This window comes from Helicoverpa armigera, chromosome 31 (genome assembly GCF_030705265.1).
Source record: "Helicoverpa armigera isolate CAAS_96S chromosome 31, ASM3070526v1, whole genome shotgun sequence".
Classification (NCBI taxonomy): Eukaryota; Metazoa; Arthropoda; class Insecta; order Lepidoptera; family Noctuidae; genus Helicoverpa; species Helicoverpa armigera.
In genome coordinates this window covers 4,149,571-4,167,676 of record NC_087150.1, presented here as the reverse complement: position 1 = coordinate 4,167,676, position 18,106 = coordinate 4,149,571, and the positions used below count along the sequence as shown (strand labels likewise).

Below are 18,106 nucleotides of genomic sequence, written 5' to 3'. Positions count from 1 at the left end.
TTAAAATTGAATAATTCACTTTTGACCGTACCGTAAACTTAATTTAAACAATTACTAATTATTTATCAATACGAGTATTAAAATAAACAATTGCAATTAAATCCAATAAACAGTCGGGCAGAAAAATTGAATCAGCTGTTAACAAAACGGCGGTATCGCAGGGGCGAATGAACAGTGCGCGCGGCCGCGCCACTACTCTCGTTCATGCCTACAAAGCGGGCGGCGCGAGCGGCGCCCGACACAATGTACAGCGCGCATATTCAATATTTTTCGCGTAGTTTAAGGTATTGAATATCTTAGAAACGGATTGTTATTTAGAAACACTGAATATACATTCATTTTTTATTTGTTACTCCGAATATTTCCTGTAATTTCATAAGGTTAATTTTTTTACACCTTATACCTATAAAGAAACAGAAAGCCAATTATAGGTTTTCACGGATAATAATGGAATAACACGCTTAAAGATATTAAAATTATAGTTACATACTACAAAGTTAAATTTTGAAAAAATCGTGATGTAGTTGCCTACGAACCACAACACTTGGTATTGAATGGGTCAAAACAGTACTCTTTACACAATTTGTTAAAATCCTTGCTAGCTCGCAACATATATGTATTCTGCCTATAGTTCGTAGATGACAATGGGACTGATATAGGTGGGGTAAACCGAACAGATTTTTGAGGAACAGAGAAATTAAGTTTTTGCAATAAATTAGGGCAGTCAATTTCATTTGACAGCAGTTTGAGTAGAAATGAACAGTCGGCTAAACGGCGTCGGTTTAAAAGTGGCTGAAGGTGGAATTTTTTGTATTGATTTATGTAATTCTCTGACCTGTATGGTATATTGAGCCGATAACATAAAAATCTTATAAAACGTTTCTGAAGCTCTCTAAGTGATCAATATATTTGTCATAGCGTGGGTTCCAAATTTGTGATGCATACTCAGGGTGACTTCTTACAAATGCACAATAAAGAATTTTAAGTGATACCTTTTTTAAAGCACTTGGAAATTCTCATCACAAATCCTAAGGCTTTAGACGTTTTAGCAACTACTTGTTCAATGTGACTGTCTAATAAAAGCTTAGAATCGTGGTAGACACCAAGGTCACGCACCGCATCACATCTTGGCAGATTTTGACCTCATACGCGCCCGCTTCGCTTTGAAGACGCTCGCAATCCGCTAGACATGGTTGATTTACTGATTTCTGGACGTTCAAATTCGGGTAGAATCATGTAGAAATTAAACTCAATCAAAAAATTCATATTTTTTATATTATGTATCTCTTAACATCTATTGTTATCTTACTTACTACAGAGTTTAGAAAACCTATTTATCCTACGTAAGATTTATTGGCAAAAATAAACAAATCCAGTTGCTATATACAGGCAAAATAATGCAAGGATATAGTTAGTTACAGCCTATTTATCGTCCCACTGCTGGGCTGCGGCCTCCTCTCACACGGAGAAGGATTGAGCATTAATCACCACGCTTGCTCAATGCGGGTTGGTGATTTCAGACTATATATAGTCCAGGTTTCCTCAAGATGTTTTCCTTCACCTTTTTATCAGCCATTGGTGTCTAAGATATACTTAGAAAGTACATACAAACTTAGAAAAGTTGCATTGGTACTTGCCTGACCTGGATTCGAACCCGCGTAAGGATATGCTAGAAATATAATCTTGCATGAACGCAAGAAAAGGCGGTAACTTTTATTTTTTTTGCGTATGTATTCTAGCATAGCGATACAGGAAAAAGTAAAAAAAAATATGTAAAAAAATGCTTTTTAGAATATTAAATATAGAATGTTATTCATTTTTTCACTGAAAACCTTTTCAAAAAGGTAAGATTCCAACTTATCGCGGCACTGTGACCCAAACAAATGTATCTCGCGGTGTACTCGCTGTAGCAAACAGTAACACATTGCGCGCGAACATTACTAACATGTCCGCGAAATTGCAACCTTACTAATTTTGACATTTGTCAAATCAATCTTGATATTTGTCAAACCAAACTAGTTTGACCACTGTCATCAATTCAATTTTAATATCCTAAAAACTGAGTACAAAATCATAAAAAATAAAATAAAAGGGTGAATAAAAAAAAACAATTTTTAGTCATATTTATTTTATTTTTCTTCAAAATACATACAATGGTTAAAGCTGATGAAATATTTAGGTAATTTCCGACTCTGCCAAAAATCAAAGTCGGTGAAATAAATGTTATACAGTTTTCACTTTGCCCAGTCATAGTTGTACAAATCACTGTTTGGACAAAGTGTACAAACAAAAGGCAAGATTTTACAACAAATATGACTAATAACAATAATTATTTTCACCAGCGATTTTACAAAATAACCCACAGCCATTCGCGTGTAGTTCGGTAAAATGTAATTTAAACTTAAGTTACAAATGCTCTACCCTTTGCCTAATAACTTAAGCTAAATAAAGAATTTTCAGTAATTTCTATAAACACAGTGGTCTTAAATCATATCATCATCTGCCTAGACTTTTCAAGGTTTTACAAGGAGCGACTGCCTATCTGACCTCCTCAACCCAGTTATCCGGGCAACCCGATACCTCTAGGTAAGACACTACAGTCTTAAAATGGAATAAATATTTTTGTGAATACCATCTCATATTTTCTTGGCAAGTTTTTTTTTATTTAAAATTTAGACTTTAATATTCAAACTCAAAATTGACCACTGTGTAAATGTATGTTAAAAATTAAAATCACTATGACCATAAAAAAATTAAAACATTCAATTTAAAAAGTTCTCCTTAGCATGAAAATAATACTTCAAGACTCTTATTGCCGGTACCAATATTCTATATTATATCTTTTGTTTTGCTTAATAGAAATTTGAAATGACTTGTATGTGGCTACCGTCAAAATATAGATAGAGTATTAGGATTGGCCGTTAATGAGGGTTTTTGAAATTTTTTCTGCCACCGGGTGGCGCCACGTATGCGTCTGGTCCAAACAGCTGTCAAATAGTATGGAATTGTAGGTGCCGAACTTATTGTTTATTGAAATTCTGTTATATTGGAAGTGTTATTGATTTTATTATGGACTACGGTCAGAATAAGGTTTCCGAACTAAAAATTGAGCTAAGAGAGAGGGTGCAAAAGTCTCAAACTTGTTGAAAAATTTGTTAACACAATATGATTTAGTTTTTTTTATTTACTCAACCTCAATAGTAAAACAATAATGCAGTGCTTTAATTACAAAATAAAAAAACCACTAAAATCGTTCACTATTCATAGTAAAGATAAGCACTTTGACAGTTACCTGGACCTGACGACTCAGTGCGCCACCTGGTGGACGCCATTTTAGAAAACCCTCATTGCTAAGGCGTAGGAAATTTTAAATTAAACATTTTCTTTTAAAATTTAAACTTAATAATATAAATACAACACCACCTTAATCGAATAAATATTTTTTTAATGTTTTAATTAATTTAGTTTTTTATCTAATATTAATATTTATTACAAGCCATATTTCTATGCGCTACTGTTTTTTTATGAAAAAAATATGCACCAGTGTTTATTTTTTTTAGTTCTTTTCAAAGACAACAATTTGAGTTTCACAAGTCACATTTATGTATTAGTTCTTGACAAATAAAATGGCGATTTGTAACTAAATTCCGAGTAGTTTTATATCTGAATGTGAATTATTCTTCGCCTTATATGCCTAGCCTTTGCCCAACCATATTTGGGGTCGGCTTCCAGTCTAACCGCATGCAGCTGAGTACCAGTGTGCCACAAGGAGTGACTGCCTATCTGAGCTCAACCCAGTTACCCGGGCAACCCGATACCGCGAAGAAACGTTGGTTGTCAGACTTACTGGCTTCTGACTACCCGTAACGACTGCCAAAGTTGTTCAATAAAATATGAAAAATATTGTTGTCTCTAAAAAAATGATTTTATAATATACAAATTAATCACTATAGTGTTACCACGTAGTTAATTTTCAAAAAGATATTTAAATTTGTTTGTTTTGTATGCCATTATTTTATGGAAAATTAATTCAACGTGGCTCTAGTAATTCTGATGTTCAGAAACCGTTGGTAATTTGGTATATTTACCGGTTAATAAAAAACCGGAATTTACGGTTTTTTCGATAAAATAGTGCTGCACATTATTTCCAGGAATGTTTTAAAAATATCTCTTTTTAAAGTACTACATTTTTTGTATACTAAATGGACTATACACAAAATGTTAAGCAAAATGAGAAGGCTTACAAAATGATGGGTGACCAGTTATGTACTTTTTTGAAATATTATTTTAAATAGCAACATTTTATGTACAGTCGGGTAAATAAAGTGATTTTTTAGTCTGTTTTGTTAAAATTCATTTTTTTTTTTCTTAAGATTTTTGTACTCGTATTCAAAATAATATGTACGGCAGTACACAAGATAGAAAATAATTATGATATCTGTCAAAATAGAAATGAATCTTTAAAAAATATTTTTCGTGAAAAATCATTCTATGTTAAAAATATTCGTTCATTTACGTTATTTTTCAAAAACTTTTGAGTTTTTAATACCTCGTTAGAAACTTAGTAATATATTATACCTAAATGGTAACTATTACTTTTAAGTATATTTTATACGGAAAGTATAAAAAATAAGAACGAGGGGGATAAAACTGATTTTTCGAAAAAAAAGATGGAAGAGAAAAAAATAGACAAAAATTCTGACAAATATCATAATTTTATTTTATTAGATTTTTTATATTTTTCGCACTGAAAGAAAAATACATTTTACATTAAAACTACTTATTAATCAGCTTAAAAAGATTGTTCAGGTACAACCTCTTTTTAAAAGAGTAGAAAAAATATATATAGGTGACGAAAATCTACACTTCCACCATTTTTTTGTGCAATTGACAGTCAGTATAACGGTATTTTCCCTTGAAAACTGACAGCTGTCAAGTGCACAAAAAATCGTTATCTATACTAAAATGAGATATTTTTCATATTTTTTTTACCTAGTTAAAAAGAGGTTGTCTATTAAAAAAAACTTAACCTATATTATTTATAATATTTACTTTATCGCGTCTGTTCAATCAATTCAGCTGATATTTTACCTAAAATCTTAGAAACTAATATAAAAAAATAACATTAAATAAACATACTTAAGGTTAAGAGAAAAAAAATATTTTACAAAAAAGCTTCTAATATTACTTATTGCAACTTAACGATGCCATAGACATCTTGTTTTTTTTTTATTTATTTATCCATTAAAATCTATGGTTTATATGATATCAGTCGTTTGTGGTATTTCGTTTTTTTTTTTTTGCAAAATTTTTGTCGGTAACCAAAAAAATAAACACAGTTTTTTTTTATAAATCGAAAAATTTACGTGATCTTTACAAAAAAATATATAAATCAAAAACGAAAAATCTGCTACGAATTAAATATACAACAAAAGATACATACTTACAATATTTTTAAAAATGTTATTTCTCATCTGTTCGTTTTTGCAAAAAACACTAAGAACCGCACACTGCAAGCTAAACAGTCGACCGACAGCTACAATTTTTTTATTTAAAGAAAATCTTAATTGCAGTCCAACTTTTCAGTCGGTCTGATACAGGCTAAATACCTGATCTTTGTAATGTGCGTACTACCATTCATCTTCATACTGATTTAAGAGCCCAAAACAGACTATCGGCCAACTAAAAGTTTGCAGTGTGCGGCTACTCAAAAACTCAATTTTAAAATTCGCTAATCGAGAACTAAAAAAAAATGGAATTCTTTTTTTTGTATCACAAACATATTACGTTCCTTTTTTTTGAAAAACTCAAAAATGTCTAGCCTTTTAGTAAAAAAAGCTGTATAAAGCAGTTGGTAATTCCTAGGACATTTTTTAGACAAGGCTAAAGTTGTGTTCTAAATATAACACTCTACAAAATTACTTTTGATCAATTCTAAACATCATCTCCCGAGCCTTTTCCCAACTATGTCGGGGTCGGCTTCCAGTCTAACCGGATGCAGCTGAGTACCAATGTTTTACAAGGAGCGACTGCCTGTCTGACCTCCTCAACCCAGTTACCCGGGCAACCCAATATCCCTTGGTAAGACTGGTTGTCAGACCGACTGTCAAAGATGTTCAATGACAACTGTATTACTGAGAGTGGTAAGTCAAAATTTGATCAAAAGTCAAAATTGTTGAGTGTACATATTTCAAATATTGTGACAATTCTTATTTTTATACAATACACACTGACACTATTGATATTTTACAAAATGCTTGAATCCTTTACTTAAAAGTTTAATATACATTTTTTATTTACTCAAACCAACAGAAGATTTTTAGTGATATTTGTCAAATATCAAAACATCACGCTGAGAAAGACTTGATATTTGTATTTTGCGAAATTATAGTTTTTTGTGACAAGAGTAGAAGTCAAAAACAGACATTACTATTTTGACATTTGACAAATATCATGACATATCATGACATATCAAAAACGGAACCATAATGACATAATATATCATCCTTTTTTTACTATTACTTTAGTAGTGCAGTATAACTATGTTACAAATTTATTGCATGATCTCGAGTCTGTGTGTTTGTATGTGTGTTACCATCTCGGGAACTGGTTGTAGTAGGCGGTGTGTCACTGGTCGTAGCTTTTGGCTTTCCTGTCCAAGTCGTCGTCTGTAGTGCGGTTCATCGGATGATCTGGAGACAAACGGATGGTTAAGTAACTATTCGTGTCAGGCCTTAGCTGTGTGACAACATAAAAGTCAGTTTTATCAAAATAGCTGTTCACGTAAACAGTAGATTAAAGAACGTTTAAGTTGTCAGTGAAGGTGGGGCTTGCCTTTCTTTCTTTGTCTTAACTATAGAGGCAATTCTTTCATAACTAATATTTAGTTATTTGATCAAATTATAGAAGAATGTTTCGATTTTGATGAGACTTTAAATGACAATTGGCCGTAAAAGTTAACTATAATAATTTATCCCAAAACATTGCTATCGATTTATTTATTTGTTAAACGTTTACCAAACAATACTGTTGAAAAATTGACAATTATGTTAGAAAATTGAAATCAATCATTTGCAAACGTATATTTTTACAAATAAGATAAAAAAAATACAGGGTTTCAAACGCTACATATTATACCTTTCGGCATGTTTTACTTCGCCCTAAAGAAAATGGCTAGCCAAATAGTCACTACATACCTTGGTGCTGAGGCATCTTGGGTACGAGCACCACGTTGCCGTCAGCGGCCTGCTGCAGCGAGTACTGCTGCGAAGACAGCGGCCTGCCTTCAGGGTCGCGTAGATTCTGTTGAAGAAATATGATATTTGTCAAATGTGATCGCGATATTTGTCAAATGTGATTGCGATATTTGTCAAATACGATGTGATATTTGTCAAATTGAGTGTTTGTTTATAAATGAGTAGATTCTGCTAGCGGTTTGACTGGCTACTATTTCGTGTACATGGATAGCAATAGTCTGCCTCGATATTTGGGTTATCTAACACTGTAAAATAGTTTTAAATTTTTTGAGATTAGCAATATTAAACAAACATGTTCTGCCAAGTTTCCTAAAAATACATTCGGTTGTTTTGGCATTAAAAAAATAACAAATACAAACTTTTGCATTTATAATATTACTGTCTATTTCTCGAACTTGGATCAAATATAGCCTAGATATTACTCGGAAAGAGTGCAGCTTTCCAACAGTGAAAGAATTTTTTAAATCGACTCGCAGCTCCTGAGATTACTGCGTTCAAACAAATTTTCTGCTGTATATACTATTACTAGCTCCTGCCAGCGGTTTCACCCGCATCTCGTGGGAACCTCTGCACGAACCCGGATAAAAAGTAGCCTATAGCCTTCCTCGATAAATGGGCTATCTAACACTAAAAGAATTTTTCAAATCGGACCAGTAGCTCCTGAGATTAGCACGTTCAAACAAACAAACAAACTCTTTAGCTTTATAATATTAGTATAGATGTACAGATTATGAAATTAACCTGAAACACATGTCGATACAACGCCGCGAAGCGCTCTTTGACTCTCTGTCGCTCGGCGAGCAGGTTGGAGTGGTCTCTCTGAGTGCGCTGCTTGCGATCCCGCACTGTGCGAACCTCGTCCGCTAGAGAAGTGATCTGGTCTAGCTTGCGTTTGCGGCAGTTTTGGGCTGCCACCTGTGTGAGGGGAAAATTGGGGTGTGAGTTTAAAGTACAAAAAATAGATACACACAGTAAGAACAACTATTGAAAGTCTCAAGATTAATATCACATTTGGCTCCCGCTCCTGCATGATAAAAATGATATTATTCAAATATGTGCTTATTATCATTATTCAAAAAATTATCTTTGCATTGGCGACTTGACAGTCTGACGGCAACAAACTCGCTGACTGCTGCTTGCTAATTTATGTCAATGAAAAGTATATCTAAATAGAAATACATAAAGCACATATTTGATTGAGTAATTATTTATTTGCCAAGAGAGGAGCGCGTGGCTAAGTATCAGCCACGCGGACCGATCGATTACAAATTTAAGTCACACTCAGCGCGGTGGATCCGTGGTAAGATGGCTGTCTTGTTATGAAGTCAAAGTATCTTTATTGTAAGTTACAGATCTTAACAATATATTCAATATGTCCTGCCTGATAGGCATACAATAATTTACATGGTATTGGCACTACAATGACGAGATCGTCTGCGTTTTGGAAGGCACAATCGATTGGTCCCGGAGGTCATTTGAACGTCATTGAAACTCTTTACGGATAGTTAGAAGCCAGACCACACTTACAACCAGTCTTACCTCGGCGTCTCATTACCGGGTAACTAGTTTAAAGATCAGATAGCCAGTCGATCCATATAAATACACTGTTACACTTCTAAACCAACCCCAACATATTTAGGACACCCTTACCCGCCAAATGTCCTCAATTGAGTACACTCACCTTATTCTTCCCGCGTCTTCTAATGTCCCTGATCAAGGACAGCTGTGCCTCGCTGAGGTCGTGCTTGGAGAGGCGCTCGTTAAATTCATCCATTGGGAGGTTTATGATGTCTTGAACCTCCAGAGGTATGCCTGCGGTAACTTGGGCAGGTTAATGTGTGCATTTTGACGGGTTAAAACGGTATTTTTCGGGTAAAAATATAGTCAATTTGAGGGGGTAATAGTTATGCTTGATATGTTTTAGGTAACAGTTTTATTTTAAAGAGGCAGGTTGTAGATTATCGTGTAAAGTAAGACAGTTGTTGCACACTTCCGAAAAATAAACAAAGAACCGGTTAGAAAAATTGAAGTCCATAGCAACATAAAGTGAGCTAAAGTACTTTTTTTTTTGGCGGAGTAAAAAAAACATTATATTGTCAGTGTTTCTTTTCACATCTTTTCAATAAATAATGTTCAAAATAAAATAAAAATTCTATATTTTGACATATTATGTTCCTTACAATACTTGTCAAACTAACATATTTAATATGATTATTAGAACACCTATCCGCAATAAAAAAATCATGCTGTATTTCTTCTTGTTCCCGATCAAGGACACTAAACATTTCTACTTTTTCGACTAGTTTTCGTCCTTACCTAATGCTTTAGCGCGTTTCTCGTCTCTCGACAGATGCTGGCCGCTACTGGTGGCCGACGATCCTCCGTCCGACATACTGCCATCTGTCAGCCGCCGCACTGAGGGAGATAATGTACTTGTTTAAGGACAAAATCTAGAAAATATTTTGTGGGATGTTGTTGGGTGTTCTTTTTAAAGAACATAACGATTTACTTGACTTTTTGTGAATGAATGTTAATAAACTTAAAATTAAACACATAGACAGTAAGGTTAAACGACGGACATATTGAAGGATGGCGTTCAGTATTCGTTTCTTGTCCCAAATATTAATTAATTTAATTTAAATTAAATTAAAGTCAAAACCTTAATTTGTAACTGTCCATATTTCAACACGCGAAGTGAATTTGTAAACAGTAAACTATGAAGGGAAAAGGGGAGTATATCTAGAAGTCATTCAACCATGCTATGTGCATGCATGCATTCTGCAATCGTTATAAAATCGCTAACCCAAGGGTTTAATCATGTTACGAGAATTTAAAACCAGTTTTATTTTGGGTATATTTTCTTATTCTATTATTATTATTTTTTTATTTGTTAATTATTTAATTCATTCTTAGCTCAAACTAACACTCTATAATAACTTCTGGTTTCCGTTCTCTTCAATTGAGAATTGCAGCCGTTATTACTACAATATGTCTGCTTACCCCGTTTGTCCCTGACAGCGGCGGGCCGCTGGTCGTTGGCGAGCGGGGCGCTGTAGGTGTGGTTGTGTCGCACGCGCTCGGGTGTGGCGTACGCGAAGCGTGGCGGAGCCGGACTTGGGATGTTACTCTGTTGGAGATAAAATGATAGTTAAGTATTTGGCCGAAAGGGGTTCTTTCAGCTTAAACTAAAACCGAACATTAGGCCTGACCTAACCGATTCAGTTGAAACCGAAAAAAATATATATAAAAAAATACAATTATTATTTACTGAATTTAATGGCATTGTAATATAACCAGTTTCCTGACACTAGTGGGTATAAATCAGTTTTAATTATTCTTAAACAAGATAAAAAGAAGCTAAGATTTCTTCCTATGACCTCAGAAATGATTTCAAAATTACTTTCTGAAAAGAATACTGCAGAAGCTGCCTTAGTTGATTTTAATTTAGAAATCAGATAATAATTTGTATTTTTTTTTTAATTTGCACAATTTTTCTTACCACAAAGCAACATGTTTGTTGTTGTGCTTAAACAAGTACTAAATAAGAACTTATATAATGTGTAGTAACTTAATAACTAATTAATATTTACCTGTAGTAAAGCATGGCTCGAGTGTGCGGTATTCAGATCCAGGGCGGGCGCGTGTAAGTTGGTCACGTGTGGCGGCGCCAACTGTGGCCGGGGGGCGAACTCTACTAGAAAACGTGAAAAAAATACATATTTATTGGTGTCCTCAAACAGGGACATTCAATGCTGTACTGAAATAAGGACATTTAATACTGTACTCAAAATAAGTACAATTAGTACTGTACTGAAATAAGGACATTTAATTTATTACTGTATTTAAACAAGGACATTCAATTATTACTGTCCTCAAACAAGTACATTTAATTCAGTCCTCACAAAATGATGTTTCATTTATTACTGTACTCAAACAAGTACATTTTACATATTGGTAGTCAGAAGCCAGTAAGTCTAACAACCAGTTTTACCTAGGGCTGGGTTACCCGGGTAACTGGGTTGAGGAGATCAGATAGGCAGTCGCTCCTTGTGGCACATTGGTACTCAGCTACATCCTGTTAGACTGGAAGCCGACCCCAACATAGTTGGGAAAAGGCTATCGGGATATGATGACAAATTATATGTAGATAGCTCATATATGCTTACCATTGTGCATATGCATATTTTCATGATGGTATGTCTGCTCAGGACATTCATATTTCACAACGCTCGGTCTACCGACAGGGTCCAAGGTTGGAGCCGGCTGCTCCTATGAAAAAACAAAAAATACATAAATTTTCATACATTGGTAGGTAAAGTTAAGAGATCGTGGCTAAGGCAGAGAAGCGCGTATATGTCACCGTAAAATAGCAAGACTCGTAAGTTGATCAATTTTCTAGGTAGTTGATCAACTCTCGGAAAATAATAAACGGCATTTGAAATGTCACCGGAAAATAACAAGACTCGTAAGTTGATCAATTTTCTAATACGTACGTTAGATAGTACATTTCAAATGCCGTTTATTATTTTCCGAGAGTTGATCGACTACCTAGAAAATTGATCAACTTACGAGTCTTGTTATTTTCCGGTGACATATTATATAATTCCTTATATCAAAATATTTACCTGAAAGCAGCGTTTTCCAAACATATGGTGCTTCTTCTGTGGCTGATGAGGATTAGAGCGCTCTCTTCCGAATGAGCTATCATACGGCCTGAATTTCGAGCTGTATGACAAAGCAGAAATACATATTTTATTGATATTTGTTTTCAAATAATCTTATAGATAGGAATATGCAAAATCATGATCATTTTATCTTGTATTAGTCATTTACCATGACGGGGTAAGCAATTTTTTCGATGGGTGATCATCATTTAAAAACATGGTGATTTTAAATATATAAAGAACTTATTAATTTAAAGCTCAGATATATAGAAATACAGATATAAATTGGTAGGTCCCGGCTGTCATTTGAACATCATTGACAGTCGTTACGGGTAGTCAGAAGCCAATAAGTCTGATAAGCAGTCTTACTGGTATCGGGTGGCCTAGGCAACTGGGTTGAGGCGGTCAGATAGGCAGTCGCTCCATGTGGCACACTGGTACTCAGCTGCATCCGGTTAGACTGGAAGCCGACCCCAACATAGTTGGGAAAAGGCTCGGGAGATGATGATGAGATTAGTCTATAAGGTATTTATCTATGGGTCAATGTAGCCTAAAAATATATATATATTTTTATATTCTATCTTTATATTTACCTGTGAAACTCCTGAGCAGAATCACTGCCATCGCACCATTCACCATCAGACAGAGAAGGTACTCGTTCAGATCCCATAGAAGATACGGCGCTGTCAGATGCAGAGTCCCGCTCTAGAACAACAAGAGAATTCCATCAAAAACTGTCGCGCCGTTCTGTGTGTTGACAGTTGACGTAGCTGAAAAAAGTCAGGTTGATAATTGGTGTTTGGATTTTATCGAAATCTATTTAGATGTTTATAATGTCACTGTAAACAAACAGATAAAAAAATTTGAATGCGTTTGTTAGAAAAATATAACTTTGGTAATATTAGATCTTATTTTTTTTCGGAACTAGTACCTATACCAAACAAACAATATTAAAAGAAAACATCTTGAGGAAACTTGGACTATAAAGTCTGAAATCACCAACCCGCATTGAGCAAGCGTGGTGATTAATGCTCAATCCTTCTCCGTGTGAGAGGAGGCCGCAGCCCAGCAGTGGGACGATAAAAAGGCTGTAACAGTACCTATACCACTTTTCCAGGGAAAAAAGCTAGGCAGACGATAGACTTTCTTCTTGGCCGGTTGTTGTAAAAAAACGTACTAAATTTTCAAGCATAAGATCCGGATTTGTCTATACAAAGTTCTTAATAATATCTTACAGATATATTTGTCAATAACAAGGATTATTAACAACTATCTTATCATATACAATTAATGATTTATCATTTAGTACCACAAATCCATGGAATTTCTACCCTATGACGCACGTCTGTATCTCGTGGTGTACTCGCTCTAGCAAACAGTAACACATTGAGCGCGAACATTACTAAGATATATTTGACACTTACGCGAATATTTTAACAACCCTACTAATATTATAAATGCGAAAGTAACTCTATCTGTCTGTTACGCTTTCACGTCTAAACCACTGAACTGATTTTAACAAAATTTGGTACAGAGATTAGAGTTGACCTTGAGAAAGAACATAGGATAGTTTTTATCCCGGACTTTTGAAGAATTCTCTTGGAAACGCGATATAACCGAACTCTACGCGGGCGGAAGCTAGTTTTAAATAAAACTACTTTTACGGATTTTATCGCGGTTATATTAATATTATAAAACGTAGGGTAGCTGTGTTTTATAACACTTAATAATATACAAGGAGCAACTGCCTATCTGACCTCCTCAACCCAGTTACCCGGGCAACCCAATACCTCTTAGCAAGACTGGTGTCAGACTTACTAGCTTCCGACTACCCGTAACGACTGCCAAAGATGTTCAATGACAGTTAAAAACGTTGACAATGATATTCATATTTTAAAAACAAGGTTACATAAAAACAAAAGAATGATAATCAAATAATTTAAACTTAAAGAAGTAATGAATCTTCAAAAAATACTGCTCGAGAATTGAGAATCATTTTTGATAAGGCATTATAATATAAAATGTTGTATGATACTTGCATATATATTATCTTTCTATAAAAATGACTAGACTGAAAAGTTATAGATAAAAATACCGACCAAAGTTCGTATTTTGCACAACCAAAGACCAAATTCAAAGCTGAAACCCTATTGGTTGGTTTAGACCACGCCTATATTTTTCGTAGGTAAGTTTCAGAGGGCGTGTCTACGTTATCAGCAGCTAAAATATAGATTTTATATATGCCTATTGTCAATACTAAGATAGAATGGTTTTTTGGAAGAAAAATCATACAAGAATATATATAATGTGAAAGTAGAGAGCGCACCTGAGTCTGCGCAAATGCTTGTGCACTATAATATGTCCTGCGCAGCTGACTGATCTATTTTAGGAAAAGCCGCCGTTGCCGAAAATCAGCCTAGTTGCTATAATTGTTGAAAACCCGTGTTTTTAACTTTATTTACTCTGATCTAAAGTATATAATTTGGTCCTGCTTGTGATCTCTCTCCGGTGGTGTCGGATTATCGTCCATCGCGCTATGAGAGTGAAGGAATAGTGAGTGCACCTGTGTCCAAGCAAATGTGCCTGCACTATAATATGTCTTGCGCAGCTGGCTGATCTCCAAGTAATCTCGAGATTCAACGAAAAATGGGTACATACGCTATGTCGCGAGTTCACAGCTAGCATGTGTTCGCGCGGCGGTTGCAGTGTCGCGGACATGTTAGTAATGTTCGCGCGCAATGTGTTACTGTTTGCTACAGCGAGTACACCACGAGATACATTTGTTCGCGTCGTGGGATGGAATCTCAAATCCTGTGCTTGTTGATTACCTTAAAGAGAACAGTCGCCGTGGCCGACTATTGGCTAAGACACTATTAATATAATTTTTTACGCTATGTTCATCAGCATGAACGATACCTGTCATAAATGAATTGCCCGGGTAACTGGGTTGAGAAAGTCAGATAGGCAGTCGCTCCTTGTGGCACATTGGTGCTCAGCTGCATGCGGTTAGACTGGAAGCCGACCCCAACATAGTTGGGCAAACGCTCGGAAGATGATTGTGATCTCTCCGGTGGTGTCGGATTATCGTCTCATCTCGCTATGAGAGTGAAGGAATAGTGAGTGCACCTGTGTCCAAGCAAATGCTCGTGCACTCTAATATGTCCTGCGCAGCTGGCTGATCTCCGTATATGAGGACAGCCGCCGTGGCTGAGTATCGACTTATGAAGCGATTATTATATTTTACACTCTGTCCATCAGCATGAACGTACCTGTCATCATCATATGAGAGTGAGTGTGGTGAGGCGCGTGATGAGGACCAGCACCGTCCAGCATTCGCATTGTGTACATCCCTGTGGACAAACAGAAATACACTTAATTATAATATACGAAAACAAGTAAAATAACTTTTTACAAAGACAAATATATAATATGCCTAAAACGAGAAGGTTTAATTAACTATCATAGGCTTAAATAATACGCTGAAAACCGCATAAAATTGGGTCAGTAAAACGACAGACTTCTTTCATTTGAAGTCGGGTAAAAACCGCCGAAATGTGAGCGAAAGGGATAAAATGTTTATTGTATTCGAGTTTTCAGTATTTGTTGTTATAGCGGCAACAGAAATAATCATTTGTGAAAAAGTTCAACTGTCTAAGTATCATAGTACATGAGATAGACCCTGGTGTCAGATGAATACCAGGTTTTCTAACATCAAAAATACTCTCTTTCACAGAAAAGAAACTCAAAGGATTTTAATGCAATATAGCTTAAACATCAGACTAGACATGATTGAATATTGGATCGGTCGTATTTCTTAATTTTATAGGTTTATACAGCTGTAATAATGTTATATCAATTATTATTTGTTCAGGAAAAGATATTGATATCCGCATTGTATTAAAACAAAATATATTCTTTCCATATTCATAAACTTGTAAACTATACTTATGTCGAATGTTTTTCTTAATTAAATAAAAAAGTCATGCTAAAGTCAAAGTCAAAATCTCTTCTTCCATTGTAACATATAGCGACTGCCTATCTGACCTTCTTAACTCAGTAATCCATGCTTTCTGGCTTCTGACTACCCGTAACGACTGCCAAAGATGTTCAAATGACAGCCGGGACCAGTTTGACATGCCTTCCGAAACACGGAGGAACTCGTCATGACAAGATGGTCACCGCGCCAAGCGTTGCTTAACCTTATGATCGATCGACCCTGCGGCTGTTACTTAGCTATACTTTTCTTAAGTAAATATTTATAAATTAACAAAAGAAATATACGAAATATGTAGCAAAAAAAATTGTCATCCGCGGTCCACCATTTTGTTACAAAAAATGTGATAAACGAAGAACCACTCGACCGATTTTATGCAAACTTCACATAAACCATCTACTAAATATTCCGAACAAAGTCTAAACATTTGATTTGGATAGGTGAGACCGTTCTTAAGTTATAAATGTACAACGAAAAGTGGCATTGATTTTTATATATGGGCGACAGATGTTCTTACTTTTAATGACAACAACTTTGTAGCTATCAAAAATACTCAGCACGTATATATCAAATGAAAACATTGAATTTACTATAAAAAAATTGACGGGTCAGACCTCTGACCTTTTGGTCTGAAAACTGACTGCAAAGCGGTTATCGTTTTAATATAAACAAGAGTCATGATTTGCCTTTTCCCAACTATGTTGGTGTCGGCTTCCAGTCTGACTGCACGCAGCTGAGTGCTAGTGTTTTATAAGGAGCGACTGCCTATCTGACCTCCTCAACCCAGTAGGTCATTATAATGTAAATAGTAGCCTTATGTATTTATATTTGTACTGCTAAGAAGTTTTTACACAAAGAATGAATGAGCAATGATCATCACATGCGCCAAAGGTGGATTGTCGATTTTAGAAATGTTTTCTTTTTTCAGATTTTTTACAAGTCTTAGCGACTTTATATGAAACTATCAGAAGGTAAACGTTAAGTTTTAAGTTATAAAAAAAATAAAATATGGAAAAATCACTTAAAAAACACGAGTCTTTAAAACAAAAACAAACGATCAAAAGCAGAAATAAAAATAAAAAAACTAAATAATTCTACATACCTAACCTTACCTCCTTAAATATATCCACCATTTTGAAAAACAAAAACACAAAACAAGAAAAAAAAAACTTGAAAAAATCGAAAAAAAAATCTTAAAAATAGAACACTATTTTGCAAACAGTTATGTCAATACGCATGGCAATGGTGATACTAAAAATATTCATAATAATATACGAAAGAAAAATATGAATAAAAAAAAATGCTATACTCACGCTGATTCGCCAAAAAACGGTATCGGAAAGACCGAGCTATGGAAGAACGGCAATCTTATCAGAAAGTTGTTATCATTTTATCTGAAAGGTTATGTAAAAAAATATGTCCACCAATGATGATTAGTGTTAAATTGTGTTTTTATTTCATGCTGCAGTGGTTATTACGACATTTATTTCTTATCTCTTTCTTTTTTTTTGTAAAAAAAATTTGCATGTGACTCATTTTTTTGGATACCGTTCTCCTCTTAGTAACATTTTTTTTTGTATTTTTTTTGAAAAAAAAAAGTGTTTGTAATCTGAGAAATATTATAAATGCGATTTTTATAGGGATATAATATGGGTTATGAGTGTTGTATGTTAATTACTCTTTTAACGCAAAAACTACGGAATCGATTTTGATGTAACTTTGCAGTAATATAAATTACATATTAGAATAACATTTGGGCTACTTTAACATATGTCGGTGAAATAATTCTCTCGGGAAGCGGGTGAAATGGAAGCCAGTAAAAAACTTGTAAAAAAAATTGGTGACATAATTTTGCCCCACTAACATAAAAAATCATATTACTTACAAACTATTAGTCATAATATTTATATCATGTTTTTATCTAAATCACTAAAATATTCCAGGAAGACTAGAAGGCTTGTCACTGTAAAACTACCTCATCATCGTTATTGGCCAAAAAAAATATTGACTGGTAACTACAAGAAACGACCCACGTGCAAAGTTTTACCGCTACACGTTATCTATATGCCTAAAATATAAACTAGTCATGATGATAAAGCACTTTATTATCAACTTTACTACTACATTATAATGTACTTGTGTGTTTTTGTGTATTATTTTAAGTTCTACGTCACAAAAAAGTCGTGGTGCCT

General features: G+C 34.6%; 1 protein-coding gene across 8 annotated transcripts in view; it reads right to left on the bottom strand.

Moving 5' to 3' along the window:
* Window positions 1-2,923: 2,923 nt before the first annotated feature.
* LOC110381873 (segmentation protein cap'n'collar) overlaps window positions 2,924-18,106 on the bottom strand; it is a 137,135-nt gene continuing 121,952 nt past the window's right edge. For 4 of the 8 annotated variants that reach the window (XM_064043311.1, XM_064043308.1, XM_064043307.1 and 1 more), the window contains exons 12-22: window positions 15,190-15,270; window positions 12,514-12,625; window positions 11,882-11,981; window positions 11,423-11,525; window positions 10,847-10,950; window positions 10,257-10,383; window positions 9,573-9,671; window positions 8,938-9,077; window positions 7,998-8,171; window positions 7,197-7,302; window positions 2,924-6,692 (exon numbers count right to left, since the gene is read on the bottom strand). In XM_064043311.1, the coding sequence (XP_063899381.1) occupies window positions 6,628-6,692; window positions 7,197-7,302; window positions 7,998-8,171; window positions 8,938-9,077; window positions 9,573-9,671; window positions 10,257-10,383; window positions 10,847-10,950; window positions 11,423-11,525; window positions 11,882-11,981; window positions 12,514-12,625; window positions 15,190-15,270 (1,211 nt within the window). In that variant the 3' untranslated portion in view covers window positions 2,924-6,627. The remainder of the gene's footprint in view (window positions 6,693-7,196; window positions 7,303-7,997; window positions 8,172-8,937; window positions 9,078-9,572; window positions 9,672-10,256; window positions 10,384-10,846; window positions 10,951-11,422; window positions 11,526-11,881; window positions 11,982-12,513; window positions 12,626-15,189; window positions 15,271-18,106) is intronic. The other 4 variants (XM_064043312.1, XM_064043310.1, XM_064043309.1 and 1 more) reach the window with 3 other exon arrangements.